The sequence below is a fragment of the Oreochromis niloticus genome, linkage group LG16, assembly GCF_001858045.2.
Source record: "Oreochromis niloticus isolate F11D_XX linkage group LG16, O_niloticus_UMD_NMBU, whole genome shotgun sequence".
NCBI classification, from domain to species: Eukaryota; Metazoa; Chordata; class Actinopteri; order Cichliformes; family Cichlidae; genus Oreochromis; species Oreochromis niloticus.
Genome location: NC_031987.2, coordinates 15,391,861 through 15,418,592, shown reverse-complemented (window position 1 = coordinate 15,418,592; position 26,732 = coordinate 15,391,861). Strand labels below are relative to the sequence as shown.

Here is a 26,732-nt window from a genome sequence, read left to right as displayed (position 1 = left end):
AAAAACATCTTTTTATGCATTTATCCAACAATAAGGCATGTAAATATGCCATATGGATATGTCTTTGATTGATCTTGCATACCAGTTTTTGATTATTTCCACTTAAAGGCAGTGGATAGTGCCTGGCTGATAAGTGATAAGACATTTTTTATGGACCCAGTCCTTTAATCATTTTTCATAAAAGCTTTAAAAAGCTTTTGTCAATATAGCAGCATGATAGTAAAAAATATATCCAGCGCAGCACACAGGCCAGAGGAGTAGAAATTTAATGTAACATCACAGATAGTCTATAAAAGGATAGCATGTCAAAGGAAGTGAGTAGGATCTTTTCCAACCTAATAACCAAAGCAAACATTAGCGCAACAACAATGATCTGCAGTCCAATTCGAGACTGGGGACATGGAGCATCCATAAAAATAAAAAGTGAGGAAGGTGAACTGCATCATATGTTGTCTGTAATTTGCAACATCATTGTGGTAAACATTTTCAGCCTATATAACACTCCTTAACAGCTCACTATACTAGACCCCTATGATAACTTTATTAATACTGTGACCTTACTTAATGTCATGTGACATCAAAGTGAGTAAAGTCAGTACAGTCAGCTTAAAAGGTTTGGAAACTGCCTAAATCAATAGAACTGATGAAGCCTACTGAATGAGTACAGGCATGTCTTCAAGACTGATGTGTAGCTGTCCTTGATTTTTGTGCTTATGAAACGGCCCCCTAATTTCACTGTTACTGAATTTTGTTGTAATGAGATTCACTCTGTGATTAAACAAAGAATTGTTATTTTTACTGTTTCTCTTTTTAAACCTTGAATTAAGTTTTTTATTCATTCATTCATTCATTCATTCATTCATTCATTCATTCATTTTCTTTCATACTAGCATTTATGCACCAAAGGAAAGACTCAAGTTACAATCAAATTCAGAGAATAGTAAATTTACTTTTTTTTGTTTTCTTTGTTTGTTTTTACAGTCATTTATAAATGTTATAAAGATAATTTGTCATTTGTATGTACAGACTAGAGTGGAAAGATACCAAGATATCAAAAACCATTCAAGGAGACAGTTTTCATAGAATGCATGTTATGTGAATATTAACAATACAACTAAACAGAATAAACTATGAATAATGTTACTTTGTTTCACTATACCTAATTCAACTGAAACCATTAGATTAAAATAACATTGTCCTTAGGCACAATAGATAGATGTATTCAACTGTAATCCTTCAAAGATATGCAGGATGCACCAAATAACAACAACAGACTGCTGCAGTAGTAGAGACTTAGGAGACGAATGCAGGACACAAAGACAGATATTTGGAACAAAAAGCTAATGTTTTATTATATTCTGGAAAGTTCAAATATATACCAACCAACCCAAATAAAAGGTTCATTACACATAAAGGACTAGAACATATAAGGAACACAAAAAACTTCACCAGCACTACAGCAATCAGTCAATGATGACACATACACAATAGAAAACTCACAATGGAAAACAATATCAGACATGCTCTTGGGGCTATTAAATATATTTATAGATATACATATTACTGTGCTGTACATTGAGGTCTTCTCTCCATGTCCTTTCTATTTTTAGGGAGGAGTAGATTCTTCCGTTTCCGCCAGGCTGCTTTGAGCCTGATGAATACCAACAAGCAATCTCTTCCGCAAGAGGACCCAGATGCTGTGATGGTGGACTTGCCCAAAGAGGATGAGGACTCAGTGGCCCTGGAGAGTTTCCCATCACCCACCAAGAGCATTTGCAGTCCCATTGAGGCCAATGACACACATGCCCTCATAGGCTCAAGCCACCACTCCTCCCAGGCTAGCATCGGTCCTGAACCACTTGACCATTCATCCCCTAAACTCCCCTGGGAGAAACTGTACCATTCGGAGCCGCACCAGTCCTCTACCTCCCTGTCAAATACCTTCCCCAGAGGCAGCATCAGCAGCATGAGAAGGGCCTCATCCGTTCATGAAATTGAAGGCTATAGTTCCAATTCAAAAAACTTATTCAGGGATCGGCATACAAATGAAGGTATGTGCTACACTACGCTCTATAACTTGTAGCTTCTGTCTGTGTTATGTCGTATTAATATATTGCCCAGCCAACTCCTTATGATTGGCTGCTTTTGTTTTAACTCTGTTTTAAAGTCTAACCAATATATCAATAAGTCATATGGGCTTACTGCACTGAAATGATTGTAAACTATTGATTGAGACAAATGTCATGATTTTGTCACAATGTAATCTTAACATCTGTAAAATCATATATAATAGCATTTCTTTTAAATAATTTGTCTCAATCCGTGTTCATATTATATGGCACCTACATAGCTGTGCAAACTAGCTGTTGTTAAAATCCATGTTGGCTATCAGGCTTAAATTGTGAGGCAAAAGTCTTTTTTTTAAAAATGAAAAGCCATAAACCAACATTGTTTTTGGTGCCAGACACACTTGGTCTGTACTCAGTACTTCTCTGTTGTCCTGGAAAATAATTTTAGAAAGAGATATGCTTTGTCCAGCCCAGACTTGATATGTGTGTTGACACATGTATAGCTATGAGAAAAACAGAAGGTAAAAACATTGCTTTTTAGGCATGTGTAATTTAAAGGCTTGTGTATGAATAAATCAGTTTCCCCCAGATTCCTAGTAGGCTTTAATTCACAGCCAACCACAGATCTAACAGCATGTTAGATGTGTTGTAGCACATTTTTTACTTGGGTGAAAAAATAGTAAAAATTCCCAGTAGTTCCTCCACTATCAGTTGATGTAAGATTACATTAGTCAATGGTGCTATACATGTACAGTAAGTGAGGCTGGTGTTCTCTCTGTCTATAAGTAGATTTACAAGCTCAGTGTATTATTGTTATATTGCCATAATACCTAAAAATGGACAGGAGATTAAAAATCTGCTTGTTTAATCAGGGTGAAGCAGGTGATTTCTTAATATTTATTCAACTACAAAAAAAACCCACCAAATACTGTGTTAACCTCTACATCTTGCCAAGGTTACTAATGTGGCTGCCATTTGTTCTTAAACACTAGGCCCTTTCAACCACGTGAAGTCCAGCCTTCTTGGCTCTACCTCTGATTCAAACATCAACAAATATAGCACTATCAACAAGATCCCCCTGATTGCACTCAACTTCTCAGATGGGACAGAGAAGAAGACCCATTCTCCACCAGCAACTGAGAAACCCATCATAGCACCAAAGGTTAAAGAAAGAACTCACAATGTAACAGAAAAGGTCACACAGGTGAGTCTGAAAATTCCAATTTGTTTTACATTAAAGCATCTCTTTTTGTTTGACATTGAAAAATCTCTCAGCTACCATTTCTCTGACCTGGGTCCAACTCTTAGAAATCCATCCATCCACCTTTTTCCACATATCCTTGGTTCTCTATTTCAAAGAACGTTACCAAGAGGGATGGATGGGAAGCTTGCCAATGCACTAATCATTTCAAAAGTAGTTCTGAAATTGGATGCCTCCATGAAGATGATGAGATATGATTCACTGACAGCTCATTATATTAAAGAAGAAATCATGTTGCAATCAGATCGCACCAGCCACAATGCCAAAAAGTAAACACCATTTAAATTTTTGCAACTCCACTGAGATAGCAAAATTTTTACACAGAGAGGCAGTGAACCAGAGTAGTGTATACCAAAGTGGCCCAAATCATTTTTGCAGTAGTTTTCTCTTCCCCATTTTTTCCATGATGACAGATAGACTCAAAAGATGAAAACAATACAAGCCTTACTTTTGGAGACGCTAACAAACAGCTGGCAGTCTATTATGCTGCAGAGATAACATATGGCTACTGCCCATCCACATAAATAGAGGAGTAGTGCCAGGAGTTGAAACAGTTATTCAGGCTGGGAATTATTTTCCAGCCCAGCCACACTTTCTTCATGCAAACAAACATGCTGCTAATTTTGTAGGTTTACTCTATGTATTGATTTGGAATGATTCAATGATTTTATCGAATATCTAGTACAATAAGCTGAAGAATAAAACATTAGTATTGCCTATTTTGTCTGAATTTGACAAATAACTTGCTGTCAAAATTCAAGTGAAGGGAGGTAGAGGAGTCTCAATCCCTAAGTCTAAGACAAAAATGTATGTTTTGTTTTAGTTTACAATTATTCTGGTGATAAGTTCCAGTTTTGCGATTCTGTGTTTTGTTTCAAGTCTTACATCTGCATATGTGTGCATCTTTGGGGTGGACCTCTGGGTGCCATGGACACAGTTGCAAGAGTATGTAGTACAAGTGTATTTATTCTGATAGGTCTTTTGACTCATTCCTTCTTGCTATAATATCACTATTCAAGTTGAATATTCACATGAGCCCTAAACCACCCAGGATACCAGTACATGTCCTGAGTGATCCTAAAGCACTTCCATCTTGAAGCAAACTTGGTGGCAATATCAGAGAAAAAACATCTGTTTCTGTTTCAGAACAACAAGAAGAAAATTCCACTGACTCCCTGTAGAACCTATTAATTCATTATGTTTACAAGTCACAAGTGGATGTTCTTAACACTTGAACAAACAGGGGTTCTAGGGCTAGCTAGACGTGTCAATATTCATTGCGGTTTTATTTTTAAACTAATAAAAAAAACAATGTTTCATAAAATTAAGTGAGGGGAAAAACCTAAAATGTTTACTCACTGGCCACTTTTTATGAAAACCTTACTAGTAGGCCCCCGCTCATTTTGCCTTCAGAAAAGATTTTGGTCCATCCTGACTTGATGGCATCACATGTGAATCCACATTCCAAAGGTGCTCTTTTGGATTGCAATCTGGTGACTGTGGAAGACATTTGAGTCTAGTCATGTTTTTCATGTTCAATAAACCAGTTTGAAAGGATCTGAGCGTTGTGGCATGGTGTATTTTATGGCTAGAAGCAGCCATTGAAAGATATGTACACTGTAGTCATAAAGGTATGGACAGGGTTACCAACAATACTCTAGCAGGCTGAAGAACGTGTCAGTCATACCCCAAACTGGTATGTGACCATTACCACCAGCCTGAAATGGTGATACAAGTCAGTGTGGATCCATGGTTTATGTTCTTTATACCAAGTTCTTCTTCTACATACCTTGGTAAAAACACGTGGTTATTTGATTTACTGTCTTCCTGTCAGCTTATCAGTCTGTCCTTTGCACGTCAACTGCTGGATTGGAATTCTCTTTCACTAACCATCTCTGTAAAGCCTAGAGATGGTTGTGTGGGAAAATCCCAGTAGATAAGCAGATTCTGAAATAGTCCTAGTGCCTCCAACAACCATGCCACGGTTAGAGTCACTTAAATCCCATTTCTTCCCAATTCTCATGCTTTGTTTGGAATACAGCATGGCATCTTGACCTTGTCTACATGCTTGAATGTACTGAGCTGCTGCTGTGTGATTGGCTGATTAGACATTTTTGTTCACATGCAGGTGCACACTACCAAACAAAGTATGCTTTAGGGATAATGTTGCAGTTATTCTGATAAATAACAAAATGTGTTTTGTTTTGGGATATTTCATCGGGAAGCACAGTAAATTAAGAACTCTGCGTAGGACACTATAAAATGCTTTTGGGACCCAGTAACCAAGGAAAAGAGAAGCTCAGAAACCTTATATTTAAACTTCTTTCACCACAGCTTTCTCATCTATAAATGAAAAAGAACCATCATCATGATTAAATGTTCTCCCTCCCTGCTGATTTTAGTTTGGAGTTTGAAGACACTGCAGAGATGTGAACGCTGCATCTGCTTCCTGACTGCTAGCATGGGGAAATCTATAATTCATGTGCTGAAGATAAGGGAATGTGCTGAAAAGAATAGAAAGACCCATTGCCCTCATCCTCAATCGTACACCATTTTCTGCCATAAGAGAGCCCTTTCTCCTAGTCTGTCGTACATTATGAAGCCAGAAACAGGGGACGGCTTTGCTTTCCTGACCACACTGAATAATTTACCATCTAGCCAGAGCTCATTCATCTGGGGAGATTAAAACAAATATTTGGGTACCACACTGCATAGTAAATTCATATCTATCAGTTAAAATGTATGCAGACTTTACTCTTCATCAGTCTATCAAGTGCTTTTTCCAAGAGTAATTCAATGTACCTCCTGCAAATGGAGAACAAGTAAGTGGTAGTAACATTTATTTATAGTGCCAGGTCAGAGGCAATCCACTTGTCATAACGGCTATCTTTGACTAACTCGGTTTGACTGTAGAGGACACATTGGGTGTCACAGTTGTTATCAATTCATTCCTTAAAGTCTGCGAGCTGATTAAATGACCCTGTGGATTTGATATATGAAATGGGAAACTGTCTTTAATCAAATTATAGATTAAAAATATATTGTTTTATACCAAAAAAGCACTATAAGCTTAAAACTTATAGCTTGTAATATTATCAATTATTCTAAGAGGTTGACCCAAAATAAAATTGGCAGCGATGTAATCAAGTGATTTTTGTAGCTCTTCTGACCCTCTCTCACCATTCCTGCAGGTCCTGTCCCTCGGAGCAGATGTGCTGCCAGAGTACAAGCTCCAAACACCTCGCATTGACAAATTCACGATCCTTCACTACAGCCCATTTAAAGCCGTGTGGGACTGGCTGATCCTGCTGCTGGTCATCTACACGGCGATCCTCACTCCGTACTCAGCCGCTTTTCTTCTCAACGACCAAGAGGAGCAGAAGAGACGAGAATGCGGATACTCCTGCAACCCTCTCAATGTAGTGGATTTAATTGTGGACATCATGTTCATCATTGACATCCTCATAAACTTCAGGACAACTTATGTAAACCAAAATGAGGAAGTGGTCAGCCACCCAGCCAAGATAGCAATCCATTACTTTAAAGGATGGTTCCTTATAGACATGGTGGCAGCAATTCCCTTTGATCTTCTAATATTTGGCTCAGGATCAGATGAGGTATGTAATCTTTTGTTAATTTTGTGCATGTATTTAGTTTTTTTTCACCTAGTTTTCTTCTCCCAGGGAGCTTTACTGCACATCACCCCAGGGATGCTTGGACTGTTGTACTTGCCCCTCTTCCACTACTTAAAGCCTGAATATTTTGGCTCCAAAGAGATTACTTTAAATTGCATGTTTTTTTCCTTTCGTTCTTTCTTTCTTCTTTTTTTCTCTTTTTTTGAATGGTCCTCATTCTAGAATCCATTTACACGGATTAATGGCTTACCAAATGGCAATCAATGATGCATTTACGTGAGGAGCAGGCCAACAGGGCTGTGTGCACAGCTTACATGCAGATGTGAGATGGCCATTGGTAGGCTGGCTGCCAGGACTGCTGGCTTGTTTGTTGGTAGGATATGTCCCCTAAGGCTCTGGATCCACTTCAGGGCTTTATCGTGCTTTGTAGACACTCCATTACACCCGGAAAGCTCCTGATTATACAGTAAACCATAATCATCTTTTCCATCATTGCGGCCGCTGCTGAGTCAGTTCAGTGAATGACAACAAATCAAAAAGAACATGGACATCTGTTTCACTCACCAGACAGTGACAAACAAAACAGAGCTGGCAAAACGAGACCATGATTTGAAACTAAAGCACATCCTCACTACGAGTTTTTGACAATGTCTACTTAACTTCCACTTTTGCCAAAAATGAAAAACCAATAGTCTCCTGTTCTATAAATAGGTTGAGTTATACAGTGAGGACATGCACTTACATGACTTCTATTTATAGCTTTCCGTCTTGATGTTTATGTCAGATTGAACATGAAAAATCCCGCTCAGCAGCATTCTCATTCAGAAAACAAAACCAACCGAGACAGTGGCAGATGGTTTTTCACAAGGCTCATTCAATTTAGCAGCTTAATAAGACGGTTTTAACCTACAATCGCTTAAGTAAACCTTTTGATTAGAGTAGGAAATATATGTGAAATAGATTTCAGTGTCTGTTTGCTTTAAAAACGACATAGTTTTACGATAGTATTGAACATATTGGGAAAGTTATCATGCAAAAACTGGGCAATATGAAAAACTGAATGTTTGAGAATGTTTATTATATAAACTACTTTTGTCCAGTGTCCAGCAGTTTCATTGTGAATTTAGTTGCTTTGTCCTGACTTGAACCTGTAAATGTTGTTTCTATTAGAGATTAGCAGAATGACAGAGTGATGAGGCTGTGTAGCCCTGTGTAACCGTAAAACCTAGCTACCTGTGAAGGTACAGTTAATGCAGTTCACTTTGATTACGTTTCAGTTGTCTGCTTTTTCTTTATGGATGAATCACGTCTATCCGTAGCAGTTGAGAAGGAGACTAATGTTCATTTACCATCACACTGCAATTATATGCAAACATAAACCTCACATTTTATATCAGTTTAGGACTTTAGATTTAATGAAGATCTAACATACTTAGGGGGAAAAGGGACTTTGTAAATGGAAAGTGAGTTTTAAGTAAGTAAATAAAACTTTGCCATAAAAAAATAAACTGTAGCATAGATTTGCAATGTTTTCGACAATAAATTTTGAGTCAGTGTGACAAGCCATTAGCACAGGCTATCATTTTAAAAAATCTAAGTGCTTTAAGCTTCAAAAAAATCTTTGTAGAGCTGCCTATATATTTACATTAACATCACATTCAGCCTTACATCATACTTGGATATGAGGTTCAAATTTCTCCCCTTCTTTTCCTTCTTTCTGGACCTGTGATGCTCTGAATTTCTCTTGCTGCCCTTTTTGTATGTTGGCTTTTCTGTATATATCTCTGTTCAAATTTATGAGTGTAAAACCGGCCCTGTGATATTATTTCTGACTTAAACACCTTGCCTAAATCTGACTGACATTCAGATTTTTAATTAAAGCACAGCCAAGAAATTCTTGACTTAACTGGAGAGATTGAACAAGAGAGTGTAGACATACGGAAGGGAATGAGAAAATGATTGCCAGTTGCTACAGTACTGGTTTTGTCCTAGTGTTGGTTAGAGAAGGATCATGGGAATTCAACAAATACAGGCCACAGAGACACAAGTTTACTTATCCAACAGCCAATGTCACACAAATGTTTCACAAGAAACCATTTTGGTACAGGCCAAGATTAACAATCATAAAATAGCTGACAGCAGAGGTGGTAAAAGTAGACATATTCATTACATAGAAGTACACAAAGTACTGATTCAACTTTGTTGCTGAAGTAACAGCAAAAAAAAGTGGAGGCTCTAAAGTAAAGAGGTATTAAATAAAAAAAGTAGCAGCTCCTCTACCAGCTCCTATACGCAAAGCTAACTGAAGCTCATGTCATATTAACATTATGATAAAATAATACCAATACAAGGGAATTAAGGTTTTATTTCAGTTCTATTTCAGTCGTTGCCTTCATTGCAGTTTGCCTCCACACCTAAACAGGAAAATGAGGATAATCAAGGGTTAAAGTGGAATTCAACTGGTATGGGAACCCTAAGATCACTTATAGTGGAGCAAATAGTGGGGAAAAGAATCACAAATAAGTCACAATAATTGTTGTTGTGAGCTTCAGTAGATTTTGTGAACAGGCTGTGATGAACTGACCTGTGCTGCTGCTCTTTGTGGATTTAGCCAACTCAATTTGACAAGATTTAAGCTGGGGTTACATGCTCTATCGCTGACTGATTTCCCACCCCCAGACAGCATAAATCTAGTGTAAAGACAGAATTCCATGAGTGAATCTGATCAGCATCATCACCTTAAATTTGCATTGGTCCAACATAATGCATTATTTTAAGTAGACCAGTATTGCACGATTTAAAATGACTAGTATATGAAGCAACTTTTAAAAAACAAGTGAAAATCATAATTTCAGCAACACATCGTGTATGATATATTTGTTTAACTGCTAGAAATGTGGCATTTGAAATTAGCTGCCATGTAAAACAAAAAAAAAAAGAAAGAAGTGATTGGCTTTGTGCTTGCTGTGTAGCAATAGATGCTGAAGAACAGTAACTTCAACTTACAGTATCTGCACCTAAAACGCTTCTGGCTGACTTTAACGCCGAGGTGTAGTGGCATTAATGATGCATAAATTATGTGTTTTTTGGCTCTTTCAACTCTTTGTGTATGATAAGCATCAGTGGGGGATACACCAATAAGGTTGTGATTTATATGTTATTGTTCCCTCCTTTTAGATTCAAATTAGTTTGGTGTTTGAAGGCATGCTGTGACAGAAATAACTTCCCTCAAATGGTTTAAGCCTAAAGTAACGACATGTAAGGAGTAGAAAGTAGATATATTTTTGTTAAAAGGTATGTATTATAGATACATTCTATTACTACTTAAGTATAGTAACAAAGTATGTGTACTTTGTTACTGCCCATCTCTGGCTAACAGGAAATACGTGCATCTGGGGCTAAGAAACTCTAAAAACAAATGTGCATGCCATTGTTCCTCATAAAGTATTTGACATGTAAAAAATTAAATGTCATTTATTTTACGCTATGGCCACATACAATATGGCTATAGTGTATAGCGCACTAGTTACTAGTTATTGTATATATACAATAACTAGTTATTGTAGCTTACCCTCATTCAGTGTTCTTAATCTACCAAAAATGCCTCAAAACTGCCATGAGCGGTTACTATAACGTTCACATGCAATGTGTTTGTGTCCAGATTGAAACTGAAGCTGATGTATTTGAAGTTTGCAGAAATGCAAGATATTACCTTTTTCCTTTGCTTTGTGGGAACATATTTTAAAGTTAATTTTTGTTAATATTATAAATCAGTGATGGGGAGATATTGAACCCTTTTTTAAGTTTAAACCCTCAGTTAGAAACTACTGTGGCGGTCCCATTTCCTCCAAAATTACACCAATGGTAAACCTGTGCTGCAATGACTGTCAACACTTTAATAAAAGATAGAGAAATTCTGAAACATTTATAAAAGAATGATGTGGAATTTTGTTCATTTACCTTTAGATAACTAATGGTAAACGATATAAAGAAGTGATTATGAACGAAGTGCTATTGTTTCTTGTTGGACTTTTTCTTCTGTAATTGTCAGGTAAACAAATGGTCCTTTTAATAGGAATTGCAGTTACAGTTGTTAACACATTTCTTATTGACACATAGCAGCTACACAGCTCCCAGGGACCCATTAAATGAGTGTGCCTCCGTGTTCAGGATTGAACAAATGAAGATTTATCTGTGGGCTGCTGGTGTCCTTACTTCTCACTTAATTTGCCTTTGACCAAAGAGCTCTGGGGTGTCTTATCCAGTTTTTTCTTTTAAGGAAGCTCATTACCTCAGTTTGTGAAGTGACTGTGAAACTGGTCACAGCTTTAGAGTTGTTGATAATATAAAGGAAATACACGTGCAGACAAGTTTAGTAGATAAGTAGTAGATAACATGTCAGATCTTTTAGCATGATGAATCAATATCTAAAACCGTTAATCTGGCATCCAAACTACTGTTGCTATTACTAATAATCTTCCTCACTGTATATTTTTTTTAGACTACCACTCTCATTGGCCTGCTGAAGACAGCAAGGCTTCTGCGATTGGTGCGTGTAGCCAGGAAGCTGGATCGCTACTCTGAATACGGAGCTGCAGTCCTAATGCTGCTCATGTGCATCTTTGCCCTTATCGCCCACTGGTTAGCCTGTATATGGTATGCCATTGGCAATGTGGAGAAGCCTTACTTGGAACACAGGATTGGCTGGCTAGACAATCTGGGCGTGTCAATTGGGAAGCGATACAACTACAGTGATCCTAACTCTGGTCCCTCTATCAAGGACAAGTATGTCACAGCACTTTACTTCACATTCAGCAGTCTGACCAGTGTGGGCTTTGGAAATGTTTCCCCCAACACCAACTCAGAGAAGGTCTTTTCCATATGTGTCATGCTGATTGGCTGTGAGTATTTTATATGCTTTTCAGGTTTTTTCTTTTTGTTATCACTTGAATGGGTTTTGAGCAAAAATCTATCTTTTTTCCAGGTCCTTCACAATACATTGTATATGTTTTAAGCAGAATCTGTTGACATTCCATCAAATTACCTGTGTGTCTTAATGGGTAACAGCAGTAAATATGCTGACTGTAGCAAAAACAGTACCTTCTCTTCACTCATTGCTTTTTTTATTTCAGCCCTGATGTATGCCAGTATTTTTGGAAATGTTTCTGCCATCATCCAGAGGCTCTACTCGGGTACGGCCCGCTATCATGCTCAAATGTTACGGGTCAAGGAATTCATCCGTTTTCATCAAATTCCCAACCCTCTGAGGCAAAGGCTGGAAGAGTACTTCCAGCACTCATGGACCTACACTAATGGCATTGATATGAATACGGTAAATAACTGAAGTCACTCATCCACCTGTCCCTGTAATGCATATGGATATCCAACAAAACAAGTGATTGCACTGATGACAATATAAATACATGCTACTAAAAGAGCTTTTTTTCTCTCCCTTGTCTGCTTTTCAATTGGATTAACATGTCTTCATTGGTAAGAGCAGGAGGTACATATTTAATTTCTTTAAATTTTTATGGCAAAATGGGTCTCTGTCTGATCACTGTTTAAAATAAGAACCTCATTATGCTGTCGACAGTCTGTGGGTTAGAAGAACCAGATGCAGGACACAGGAGGTAGACTGAAGTTCAACATGATAGTCTCTAATCAAAGTTAAGGTCAGACATTGGAGGTCAGGCATTGTAGCAAATAAATCTAACTGGGGACAGGCGAGAAGGGAATGCCTTGGAAGATTAACAGCATAATACAAAAACAACCTGATAAATGGGAGGTAGACAACTGGTGCTGTATATACCAAAGTGACCGACTGGCTAATTGGACATGTGTGAGGAAATTCAACAGATACTGTGATGATGGGGAAGGAAGTAATATAATAAAATGAAGAAGTTAAACTAAAGATTTTTTTTCACATTTGAGATTGTAACAGTACAAGTTTAACAGTAGATGTCTATTCCCAGGTACATTTTTGAAAAGGATGGTAAAATAAATCCTTTATTTAAGAAAAAAAGGCAAATGCTACATTTTTTGTGAACCATTCCTTTCCCATGAATTAGCTCCTGGTAATTTTCTGAATACTTACCACATCCCTACTATTGTAATGTCTAAAATTTGCTTTACATTATTCTTGTTCAGTAATTAAGAGCTATAAAGCAGGAACCAACAATATTAAAAAAAAACACACACAGCTTCTGTTGTATCTCAGCTTTAGTAAGTTATGTAAAAAGTAGTGTTTGATGGACTCAGTCAGTACATTCTATATATCATAGTATGAATTCAGTGCATAACTACACTAGATTAACAGGTGTAGATGCAAATACATAGTACACTTTTGATTCTGATCTGCTTTGTTACCGGTTCAGCTTATTGTGTAGTTTATTCAGATTAATCATTTCAATGTCATGGCAGCCATTTCTTTTGAAAAATTTGCATAAAATCTTCATATGTCTTATGCATTCCTTTCTCTGTAATGGCAGCATCCATTCAAGCCTGAATGTACTTCACAAGTTTCCTAGCATGCCTGTGTTTATTCTGTTAATTTAATTCTTAAAATCAACAGGGGAGAGTATCTTTTTGGTGCCATCCCCTGCAAAATACTACTATTTGTCAGCCCACCTCAAGTGCATGGCTGCTTTGTTTTCTTTAAAAACTCACAAGTTTAGAGGCCACCTCTATACAAAGTTCTTTTGAAAGTGCTTTTTTTCTGACTAGTGTGCTTTTGTCTCTGAGAGAACAAAGCTTGACATACTGATCTGATGATGTGGTCACAATTATCTTCGAAACACATCTCTGTAAGGATATCAAACAAATGTTTTGAGCACTTTATTTACTTTTTTTCTCTGCATCTTAGGTGTTAAAAGGGTTTCCCGAGTGCCTACAGGCAGATATCTGCCTTCACCTCAACAAGAATCTTCTGGACAACTGCAAAGCTTTTCAAGGAGCCACCAAAGGATGCTTGAGGGCCTTGGCCATGCGCTTCAATTCCGCTCATGTACCTCCCGGAGACACTCTGGTCCACGGCGGTGATGTGCTCACTGCTCTCTATTTTTTGTCGCGTGGTTCTATTGAGATCTTGAAAGATGACATTGTGGTAGCTATCCTGGGTAAATACAACCCCTTGTTGATCATTTTACTGATGTGTTCCAATATCTAGTGTTTATTTGATATTTTGTCTCAATTACAATAAGTAGGTTGGGTGGAAGGTGCTCAGTTGATTAAGAGATTTTTTATACCCAGAGTAAACTCTTTTGTGCTGTTTGACATTTTGCCAATGTCTATCAGGAGTTTAGTGCAGATAATGGCAGTCTCTGCTGCACATAAAATCCTCTGCCTCCACCTGGAAATGTGATGAACTGTAATAGTCAATGTCACCTCCCTGTTGTATTTAGATCTCTCAGCTGACTGTGTGTTAAATGTCAGCACCAGGCTAACTTTGGGCAGGTCTAATTTAGGATCATACTGTTTTGAGCTTAGTGTTGATTTTGTAAAAAGATCTTTAAGATATACCTTTTTTATATAGTCAGAGAGGAAGCACATACTGTATAAGAAACATTCTAGTACCCACATGTGAATTCAATGTGCACAGATGTTCTGGACCTAGGCGTATTTAGCACTAGAAAATTCAAAATAAAATGTGCCTTCATGTGGGTTTTCACATTTCGTTTTCTTGAGAGTTCTGGGGTGTTTGTGTGACAGGTTTGACACTCTGGCATTTCTATTAAGTGGCCTCATGGAAGGTTTGTCTGGCAGTTTCAAAGAACGCAGTGAAAATGGTGCCACTTTTTTGACAGCACTGGGAAATGAGTTAAAGCTGCAAAATAGAGAGTATTAAAATAATGTCAGTAAAAAGCAGCTTTGGCTAAAACAACTGGCAGCTCTAAATTTGAAGCTGTATTTTTCATTCTTTATGTATTGATACTGAGCGTGATGCATCATTGTTAAAATATAAAATGTCTATTTACTTTTTCTTCATGGGTAAACTTCATTCATGCACTGCAGACTGGGCCTGGATTAGATTTTATTCATTATTCATGAGATTAATTCTCACTAAAGCTGCACCTGAAAGAATGAGGTTTCAGCTTAGCAAAGGTTGCTGCATCACACAAAACGTGTTATTAGTGAATATCGTGGAAAAGCCACTCAACCATAATTATAATGCTCCATCACCATAGTTTATTCTCACATGGGGAACTATACCAACCTCAAACATGGCAATGGTCAGCCCATGGTGTTAAAGTATTTTTCTCTTGTAATGATCATGACTCCAACAAGGCTATTAGCATTGTTCCACAGGTGAGGAATTAATCTCTTATCCTAATCAATCCTTGTGGTGAGAGCTCTGTGTTTGTGTGCGGGGGAGAGACACACCAGTCTGTGTGAGGCTTTCCTCTGTGGCAGAAAGGTGTCCGGTGCATGCTGTGAAAGGCACACTGGCAGCCAGCATATCATATCTCTTTCTTCTGAACCCCTGCTTACACTGTTGGCATTTAGTGAACCCCCCACACCAACAAAGGGATTTTTCATGATGCCCTTTAAACCAGGCCTCTCGTCCTTTGGAAAATGGGCCCTTATTTCTGCAAAGGAAGCTTTTTTATTCTCCAGACTAAAAGCTAAGCTTACCGTAGATTTTTTTTTTTCACTTTTTCCAAGTTCACTGAAGAACTGGCTTAATTATGTGATAGCCAAAATCAGCACAAAAATTGCCTTTGAAGTGCACAAGTGTGTCAATTGCAATCAAGCCCTCCTTTACTCATCGCATCAAAGTTGCTGTGTGTTAGTAGTTACTCCTCAACATAAATAATGGATCAAAGATAGAAAGACAACTGATGTGCAGGCCCTGGGAGAACATCTACACAGAAATTAGAGGTTGTCTGATTTTGATTATCCACAAAAACAAACATGTCTGCTGCCCCTTAGTGAAATCAGAGTGATAAATAAATTCCTATTGTAATCGCAGCAGAGATTTATGCCTGCGTCATCCCTTCTTATAGAACTCACTGTAGCTCAAGTCAGCATTTTTACATCTTCCCACTAAAACTGTCGAGATTACCTGTTGTTTGTGTGTTTGTCACCTCCAGGTAAAAATGACATATTTGGAGAAATGATCCATCTCTATGCCAAGCCTGGAAAGTCTAACGCTGATGTGCGGGCTCTGAGTTACTGTGACCTGAGCACCATTCAGCGAGAAGACCTGCTGGAGGTGCTAGACATGTACCCGGAGTTTGCAGACCACTTCTTCAACAACCTGGAGCTTACTTTCAACCTGAGAGATGACTCCACCAAGGCAGATAATGTAAGAACTTTTTGGACCTATGTGTTGAATGGGTGTTTTTTTTTTTAGCAAGTATTCATATTGTAATTTGTCTAAGTTATGTTTGTTTGTTCATTCTTGGTAACTGAGACATTTTCTGATTGACGTATTTTAATTTTGCAGCCCTGTAGTGTCAAAGAAAATGATTCAGATGGTGAGGACAATAAAAATGTGAAAAGAAGAATCTCTTTCACAGCAGATCTATCTAAAGGTCAGTAGAAACATAGAGGAGAACCTTGTTAAGCATGCTTTGTGGCTGCAAATTTTTTTCTTTATTATTATTCATGGAGTGGTGCTCGGATATGCAAAAGTCTGTCCTCTATGGGATATGGTGTTATTCCACTGACTCCTGCTGATTGCCGTTCTACAGGGGAAAGCAAAGAAATGGTTAAAGAAGTTCAAAGGGAGAGAGAGTCTAACTCGTGCCTAAAGAGATCTTCAGTAGTTCTGGGTCGCTCTTCACTCACAGTTCCAGGCCTAGACTCAGATGTTATTGTCAGAGACAGCTTGGACAGAAAACCACCTTTTGAAGGTAACAGATCTTGTCTTACAGATGAATTGTAAATATCTGATGAATAAAATCTTAGCTTTTTTGACAAGAACTTTCAAAGCAGTGTTGCAAATCATGATGAATATTTGTAGGACAAACACTAATGTGAGTGGTGGAAAGACACTGAAGGACAATGTCCTTGACGCTGCATTAGCAACTCTAAGAGGGTGACTGGATGTGTGGAGAGTGTTGGGATGTTCCCAGGCTTCTAGAGTTGCTTTGAGCAAAAACTTATGAATTTAAATATTTAGGTTGTCTTCTGCCAAAATGCTGCTCAGCTGATTATGATTCTAAGAGACAGAATGTCATCTGTCTCAAAAATCATAGATTTAAGACTGCATTATTCTCCCTTGCAGACATGCATAAGAAGAGCTGCAGGGTCCTGCAGTTGTTCTTAATATTTTTTTTCTAGTCCAATATCCAGACAAATGCCTTGCATGCTGCAGATCACTATTGATATGATTCCATCCACAAATTATTCCACATTTAATATTCTTTTGAAGACAATTGTATAAGTGCAGATAGTAATGGAACAGCATGCAACTGCAGTCCTTCAGACAAAAAAATCAACAATTATTTTGGCATTCCAGTCTCTATGTTGTCGACCTTATATTATAATGGCTATCCAACAATTTTCAACATATTGGAAACCACATAAACTTTTGCACAAAGCCTTGTGTAAATACTCTGATGATAAAGTCTAAAGTTTTACTTACCAGATCATAATACATCAGGTCCTTAACAGGCCTTAAAATGAAATATATACAACCTCAAGTGAACTAAAAACTATGAGATTACACAATGTTAACAAAAACTTGAATTAGATAAGCGGAAGAAAATGGATGGATGGATGGATGGATGGATGGATGGATGGATGGATGGATGGATGGATGGATGGATGGATGCTGCTAATTAAATGCATGTGATTTATTGATCATCAGCCTGTGCGAGTTATCTCTGTAGAAAATAACTTCTGACAGTTTCCTCATTTGGAGCATTCAGGTGTGCATTAACAAAATACTGAGGAGGGAAGACATCAGCAGTGGTCTCAGAACCAATTGCTGCAGTTTATTAGTCTGAAAAGGGCAATAAAGCCATTTCCAAAATATTTTAGGTCCATCATTCTACAGAGACAAAGATTATTCATAAGTGGTAAACATTCAAGACAGTTGCCAGTCATTCCAGGAGTGGACACACTAGTAAATCAGAGAAATTGTGAATTGCAAGGTTAAGTTTGTAGAGTTTCTTGTAAACAAACCATTTAAACCAGATCACAATACACAGCACCACATTTGGTGAACACCAAACAGAGTGCTTTAGTATACCAACTGCCAAAGCGATGGTGGAAAGGTGAGGATTTGGGCTTATTTTGCAGCCACAGGACCTGAGCATCTTGCAGTCATGGAGTCAACTGTGAGCTCCTCTGTATACCAAAGTATTCTAGAGTCAAGTGTGGACCCATCTGTCCAACAGTTAAAGTTTGGGCAAAACTGAATCATGTAACAGGACAGAATGGCTGAAAAGGAAAAGAACCAAGGTGCAGTAATGGCCCAGTCAAAGTTCAGACCTCAGCCTGATTGAAATGCTGTGATGTGACCTTAAGAGAGCTGTGTATAAACAAATGCCCGCAAAGCTCAGCAAATTGAAGCAATGATGTAAAGAAGAGTGGGCCAAAATTCCCCCACAATGATACGAGAGACTGATAAGGTCATACAGAAAACAATTACTTCAAATTACTTTACTAATTACGTTATTGCTGCTGTAAAAGTGCTGAATCATGGGGTATACTTAGTTTTTCCTCACACCATTTCTATATTTTGGCTTCTTTCCTTTTTTTTTCTTAATAAATAATGGCATGATTCAATAGGCCATGTGCTGTTGTTTATATGTGCTATAATCAAATTTAAAATGACCTGATTTTCTATGTTTTATTGTGAATAAAATAAATTTACCCAGTTAAAATTTACCCAGTATCCCAACTATTTTGGAGCTGGGGTTCTACGTGATACAAAGTCGGACCGAGAGAACGACTGTCAATGCACCCTCAGCCCAAACTCTAAACTAATCTATGCAACTCATTGTGTTCGTGCAAAGCCACCTGCACAGTCTGTTCAGTGAGATAACTTAATCACAGAATTAAGCAGCCCTCTGTTTAAAACAACAAAAGAGGCTCCACGCATATCACTGGACAGCAGGTTAAATACTACCATGTGCCAAACAGAGATAACAACAGGGTTAGTTTGCAACTGGAAAACACTGATATAATAATTCTCCTGGTATAGCAGTGTGATAAATTACAACAAAGGATCTACACACAGCTTTGCTGTAGAGATTAATTATATTCTATTTTAGTAATGTTTAGTGATGACGTTGCTCTGACCTACAAGTGAGGATGTAAATCATGCATGTTGGTTTGGTCCTCCAGATCTGTGCTGTGATAAATGGGCCTGTAAGAAGCCTACAGACTACCTGGATGAGTCAGCGCAGTTCCAGGACCTGAGAGAGGATGATAATTCTGCCAGTGAAATCACATATGGAGAGGTGGAACAACGCTTAGGTCAGCTTCAGGACCATTTAAACAGGTACATATTTTTAGAGTCAGCATGCAGATGGTTGAGCTTCACTTTACTGTCATAAACTATGAATTACCCCAAAATGTGAACTTTTCTAGTGTGAATAACAGTGCTTGTTGTTTTTCTTTGTTTTTTTTGACTAACCCTTTTTCTTTTACCACTGGTTTGCCATTTCAGCCACATAGCTCATGTGTGGCATCGCATGAAATTGCAGAAATCTTTTTTCTTGTCTAAACTTACTAGTTGCGCTTAGCACATCTCTGTTTGGAAACAGTGTAGCATTTTTTATCAGAATGCGCAAAGAGTTGCTTTTTTGGACAGTATTTCTACATTATTGTCTACATTTACTTTAGTAAATGATGTTAAAACTTCTCTCCTTTAATTTTAATGTGAAAAGTTTAGGTTAACTTTGAAGTTAAAGTTGGAGCTCTACTTGTTCTGAAGAAAATATGACACAGTTTTTTACATTTATCCAGGGGCATTCCTTTACTGAAGTGAGATGTGCAGTTGTCTTTTTTGGTCCATGTTGACATGATAGCACTCAGTTGCTATCCACCAGCAACCTGAAACATTTATACAACACAGGATGGATCAATGCTTTCACGTTTATGCCAAATTCTGACCCAATCATCCAGTTGTTGCAGCAGAAATCGACACTTGTTAGACCAAGCAACGTTTTTCTGATCTTCTGTTGTCAAATTTTGATGAACCTATGTGAATTGAGGCTTCAGTTCCCTGTTCTTATCTGACAGGAATGGCACATGGTCTGGTCTTCAGCTCTTGTAACTCATCTGTTTCAAGGTTCAACACGTTTCTCATTCAGAGATACTCTTTTGCAAACCTTGGCTATAGTGAGTGGTTATTTGAGTCTCTGTTGCCATCCTATCAGCTCAAAGCAGCCCGGCTATTCTCCTCTGAACTCTGGCATTTCCATCTAGAGAAGTGCTGCTCACTGGATATTTTCTCTTTTTCATACCAGTCTCTGTAAAGAGATGGTTGTGTGAGAAAATGTCAGTAGATTAGTAGAAATTCTGAAATACCAGCAGCCCATCTGTCACCAACAACCATAGCATGTTCAAAGTCCCTTAAAGCACCTTTCTCCCCCACCCTGATGCTCAGTGTGAACTTCAGCCGGTCAACCTGACCATGTCTGCATGACTAAATGCATTGAGTTGCTGCTGTGTAATTGGCTGATTAGTTATTTTTGTTACCCAGCAGTTGAACTGGTAGATTCAACAGTCTGCCCATTAAAAATGCATGGAGTCATATGAGTGAACATTTCACTTAAAGTGACTCAGAAGGAGCAGAGTGGAATATTTTTTCCAGTTTTAAGTGCAGGGTAAAGGCTCCTCTCTGTTCCCCTCACTTTTTCCATTCAACATCTAAATCTCATTTGTAAACCATAGCTACTGCTGATGTAACGTCTGACATTACAGCAACCGAGCGTGCCATAAAAGTCACAAATTTTCGCTTGTGACTCATGGTGGCTTTAAATGGAGCCTTTTCCTTTTTTTTCAAAACATTCTGTAAAACTGATTTTTACACCTTCGGGAGAGAAGCAGCCTTGCCTAGAGGCATTATGTGTTTATGTATTTGTGTGTTTGTTCAATTGGTTGTTATTTTTTCTACTTTCTTCAAGTCTACATATATAACATTGATAGTAGTTCTTAAAAAAACAGAAAGAATGGATTTATCTATCAATTACACTGTCTAATTTGAGTGGATATTGAAAGTATGATGGATTTTCACTGTGCACAAAAATATTCAGGTAGTCTTTTGCAACTAGACTTCTCTAGAGCATTTTCTGGTATGTTCTGTGGCGACAGCAGAGGTATATTTGTCACTATTCTTATTTATCATTGCATTTTCAGATAAATGCTATTATTAATTTCAGTAAATGATAAGGCAGTGCTTTATTCTTTTAAGATGTCACCTCCCACACTGCTAAAAGTAGGCTACACCAAATGTGAAGGAGTAGGTGGAGGACGGCAACTAGTTGGCAGAAGCTGTTGTCGGACTTGGAGTGGGAGGTTGGATCTAATGGAAGCAGGATGCAACATTGTAGGACCGGCGCAAATCAAACTTGAGAATGAACTGGTACAAAAGTCTTTATTTTGCAAAGCAGCGCTCAGAAAAAAATGTGCCTGAAACAGTTTATAATGATAGAAACAAAATGGTGAGATTGATTTCTAACAGCTAGGTTGTACTTTACCTTCCCCAAAATGAATAGATTTTATTTTTGTCATTCCTGGAATGAAGGAACACATCTTTGGCAGTAGTTTCAGAATCACACCTGCAGTCAGCAGCCACCTGAAATGGACACGCAAATGAACAGCAGATGGTATTTTTAGCTGGAATTATCACAGAGAACGAAAGATCGCATCAGGGTGCCTGAAATACTGGGCAAGCTCATTTTATTAAGCGCAAATAAGACATTTTATCCACTGCACTATACCTGACCTTGTTTTTTTAATGCTGGCTGGCTGCAGGATGAGCAGCACTTCTCTGTTATTTTGGTGTTTTTGTGGCTTTGACTAGTCTGAAAGCATATGTGGCAGGAAAAAAATGTTGGTGCGGCTTTTCTCATTCACACATCTATGTAAATAGCCAAGAATAATATTGTTTGGTACCCTACAAAATGCTGTGTGTCTGCTTTTACTTAGTGTCTCATGAGCCACAACATATTAAACGAGGAAAACAAAAAGGCTGACAGTGTCTTTGTGCATTAGATGGAATACAAATGGGTTTGGTTTTTTTGCCTTAAGTCCTAAATATAGAACTTGGATAAAATCTAGACTTAATTAGATTTACCATATGAGTATAATAGTTATTTGCACAGTAAATGCAGAATTCACATGTCCCACACAAAGCTCATTATCGCTCCTAGCAGGGGCAATGTCTTTCATCTATTGCTTTGACAGAATGTTTCCACACCGTTGCCGTCTCTTAATTTTGTCCAGAGCAACGGCTCCATCTAGTGCTCAGTGAAGCACATCTGAGTGTGCTTTCAGCCATTATCACACACAGTTAGGTTCACACTGTCTGAGTTACGTAAATACTCTTTCTTTTTTTTTTAATCTTTTGCTAATATTATACAGTAAATCTGTCTGTTTTTGCTCATCACTCCTTTTGTTTTTTTAGGCTAGAATCTCAGCTGTTATCTGATATGCAGGCCATCCTGCAGCTGCTGCAGAGGCAACCAACTCTGGGACCGCCTGCCTACAGCACTGTGACTGCTAGTCCAGACTATCACAGATCTGCAGTGAAGGTTCAGCCGGCTGCTCTGAATGCAAGCCATTTCTTTAGCTCTGCAGGAACTCAAGTAAGGATGTCATCACTTTAGTTGGTAGACATCATTTTACATAGAGCATTTATTTTCCACATATGTCCACGTTGAGACCTTTCCCTTCACGTTTTCATACTGTTAAACTAAATGTCACATCTAAAAATGTGTTGGTTTGTTTGTTTTTCTACAAATACAGTTGTGTTTTAGGGGGTAAATATAATTTCACATCTGAAACAAGATATTAAATGTATATATAATGAGATTATTTACCCCAGCACAGGCAACAAAGATCTTATTATTGTCAAAAACTGTTTTTTTAGGCCCCCAACCAAAAACTAGGGAGCACCATTCAGGAATCCAAAGACTCTGTGTTGAGCTTGGCCAGTGTGAATGCACCCACTGAGGACAGCCTTAAAGAATTTCTTGTGCAGAGACATACAGAGCCACAACAGCATCAACAACCATCCACAGGGCATCAACAGTCAGCACTGATCCTTCTTCCACCCGAAAACTCTGCTTCCTCTTCTTCCATGTCACCTTCAGACTCCAACCTCAGTACCACTGGACTCCATAAACCTGCCTCAGACCACGAGTCTCCAAGGCCATAAATCTTTTCTGCAGCACGGTATTCTAATGTTGAGGTTTTAATGCTGTAATTACTAAGTAGCAGTTTCTTTTATCAGCATGCTGGCACAGTCATCTGTGGCTTGGTAATAGAAATAAGATGTTCTTACATTGTGCATGAAGACAAAACACTGTTTTACGTGGTTGACACGGAATTAAGAAACGATTCCTGCAGCTGCCAGTGTAATATGTAACAATAGTTACATATTTTAACAGTAGTTCTGTCAAAACAGGATTTAATCCATAATCATCATCATCCTCATTCATTTTTGCTCTTTAAACTTACATGGTGATGCCCACTTAATCTTGATGCACCTATTTAACCCATGAGGACAGCATTTCAGCATTTTTAATTAAATTCTTCTTATTCTGCAAGAATGCTGGTCTCCACTAGGTTGTGGTAGAAATACAGAGCAACACACAACCAATTTTCTGTTTTGCAAATGCTTTTCTAGTTAACGGACTTTGTGTTTTTTGCAGACACACTATTGCAGCATTTTATGTTCCCACACAGTTGGTCACACCAGCATGCGCTACGTGGCTTGGGTAAAATCGAAGGTGTGGATAGTGACACTAGCTCCAAGTGTAAGCAAGAAGAGCCGACTGACCTACCTCACAGTAGACAGGTCCCAGTGACTAACGCTCCAGTCATCAGACAAATAGGGTTCTTCCTGGTGGTAGCTGCAAAACCAGGGAAAGACTGGCATCTCAACCTTCCCACAGTGGATACAATAACTCACCAGGTTCTGCAGCAGAATGGCCAAAAACACCAGGAGGTGCGGTGCGTAACAGCAGCCAGCTGTTCCTCAGTGAGGGGTCTGTGGATGATGAACATTCATGGAAGGTACTCAGAAAGATACAAAAAATAGAGGAACTTGTGGAAAAAACATACTTTCAAAAACAAGTCGAAGGTGATGGTGGCATCACGACCACTTGCTGTACTAGCATTTCATAACATCTTATGAGCAATAGGTGTGAGTCATTTAAAAGTGACAAAAGTGGGTCATCTGGTGGATAAGGTGCTAGTTTGAAGCTAACTAACATACTACCAGTACTCATGTGCAGAGTCCACAGAGAGCGGAGGCTGTAGAAGGCCAGGACTAACACACACTGCCAAGCAAATTAAAAGTCTTTACACAAGAATTTGCCAACAACCCCATCGAGCCTTTTTTCAATCCTTTCATGCCTGTAGTCTGAAGAGGGAAAGGTTATCTCTCCAGACGCTGGGTGTCAACAGAGAGCCGCAACTGTATTACTCTCTGCCAGAGTTCAATGCAAGTGATCATTCTTACTTGCTATACTTCAGAGCAGCAGACAAGAACACATGAAAGCCACAACTAAAATATTGTGAACGCTGAAAGGAGCCAACCCATTACTGTTACCAAGGCTGGCTGGCAGCAGCTGAATACAGACATGTTTGTTTAGGCAGTTAACCTGTCCAACCCGAGACTTGGAAACAAGGATGCGAGTGAGTCATAGGTACCTGCACTGCTATCAAAACATGCGAGCACCTGAAGCGTGAGGAGGTGGCTTTTCCACAACAGAAAAATGACGGCACAGCTTTTCTTTCTCCATTTGCAGAATTCAGTACCTAGCACCTGATGCTGAGGCACTGACAGGACAGTGGAGATTATCTTACATGATGCAACAGTCACGGATGAGCCTGGTCATTAATGTTAGAGCCCGTTTAGAGTGTAAAGTCTGTGTGGGCACATAAAAACATTCCAGGCTTTAGGAGTAATGAGTTTGTATATGAAAGAAATATAAGTCTTCTGTAGTGTAATACAGCATTATTACAAATAAGAGTTTTCTGATGTATGTTGTATGCCTGTCTTCTCTGAAGTGTGACTCAGGGGTTATGGACAATTGCACTGCAATATACTGTACAGTATCAAAAAAAAAACTATGGTTTTCTTCTATAAACAATGTGCTTTATTACTGCAATGACTAATGTGCACCTGGTGTACAATGTTAAGCCAACAGAATACACTATACGTACTTATCTGGAAAAATATAACATGCAGATTTTAGATTTTTTTCGCCGTTTGGACAAGTATGATATAGACATTTCTACATTTAGTAAAGAAATAGAAAAAAAATCATATCAAATGTTTTGTGTCTTATAACTTACTTCCTCATTTTTCTCTTACAATATAATTATTCAAATGTGTTGAAGGAACTCTGACTATGAAGACGTGTATAACTGATTATATTAAGATTAACAGCAGTTTGAATGTGTTATTAAAAAACGTAGATGTTTTCATTTTTGTGAATTAAAAAAGTGACACATTGTTGGAACAGTCTTGGTCTTAATATCTAGATATTACCACGCGTATTTTGTTCAACTTTTTTCAAGTCGACTGTGAAATAATACAGTCCCCATTTCTTTTTGTTACCCAAGCCAGTTTAATAGTCACTAATGTAAACATGGTCCATAACGACCAGCTCGCGCACATCTGCCAGCCACCTGCATCCGAAGCGTCTGATAAGCTCCATCAGTCTTTGTTGGAGAACAAAAGAACACTTATGGGCCATGTGGCATTTGGTTGTAGTTGTTGCTTACAGCCACCAGCATGTTTTTTCCTGTTTTGCTTGGCTAAATGGGGAACTGTGCCATGTGTTTTTTTAACACCGTGGTTTAGTATATGAGATCACACGAGCTGAAATAATCTGAGTTCCTTTTAAGTCAACATTATGTTGTATGGGAAAAATGTGAAAGTGGCCACTTAAATGAGTGCATCATGGTTTGAGATTTAAAGGGTTTTGGAAAACTTACCTATGAAATATAACATATATTATTGCAGCCTATGGGGAATTCTTATTAGTTTTGTATTTATTTATTTATTTTCATATGGATCTACAAAGCATGCATTTTTTTGAGTCTCTATATACTTACCGTTTTGCACTGCCTGTCAGCCCAAAGTAGCACATTACAATATAAAATGATGTCAGCATACTTTACTCGGATGAGGTGTTGGGGGGAGAAGAGGAAGGGGCACTGCGGGACACAAGGACACATAGTACTTGTGCATAAACAGACCCCAGAGAGGATCTTGTGCCTATATGACAAATCCAAATGCTAAGACAGCATCTTTATGTATAAATAACCATACATAATGAATTATATAGTCCCTGTACAGTTTTTTTTCTGTTGGCAATGAAGGTTGTTGTTGTTAGACATTTGTAGAAAATAAATACATCCCATTGCCAGAAATGTTTTTTTTTTCTTTTTTTACTGAATAAATTACATTGAGTATTCTTTAGAACATACAGTAGTGCATACGTTAGTTTTGAAACTGTGGGAGCAATAAATAAAAACGCACAGTTGGAGTTGTGTTGTTGGCTTTCTGTTATTCAGTCTATATATGTGTTTACAGTTGCTGTGTTCCAGGAGGATTGTGGGTCCTTGAGG

General features: G+C 38.2%; 1 protein-coding gene across 1 annotated transcript in view; it reads left to right on the top strand.

The window, feature by feature from the left end:
- The window catches only part of kcnh7 (potassium voltage-gated channel subfamily H member 7), a 40,347-nt gene extending 16,179 nt beyond the window's left edge, over nt 1-24,168 (top strand). Inside the window, exons 4-15 of the mRNA XM_013272613.3 lie at nt 1,611-2,051; nt 3,062-3,273; nt 6,522-6,947; nt 11,467-11,866; nt 12,098-12,297; nt 13,828-14,080; nt 16,055-16,269; nt 16,411-16,498; nt 16,658-16,819; nt 19,263-19,419; nt 22,552-22,732; nt 23,017-24,168. Of these exons, the coding sequence (XP_013128067.1) occupies nt 1,611-2,051; nt 3,062-3,273; nt 6,522-6,947; nt 11,467-11,866; nt 12,098-12,297; nt 13,828-14,080; nt 16,055-16,269; nt 16,411-16,498; nt 16,658-16,819; nt 19,263-19,419; nt 22,552-22,732; nt 23,017-23,304 (3,023 nt within the window). The 3' untranslated portion in view covers nt 23,305-24,168. The remainder of the gene's footprint in view (nt 1-1,610; nt 2,052-3,061; nt 3,274-6,521; nt 6,948-11,466; nt 11,867-12,097; nt 12,298-13,827; nt 14,081-16,054; nt 16,270-16,410; nt 16,499-16,657; nt 16,820-19,262; nt 19,420-22,551; nt 22,733-23,016) is intronic.
- Nucleotides 24,169-26,732: the final 2,564 nt, after the last annotated feature.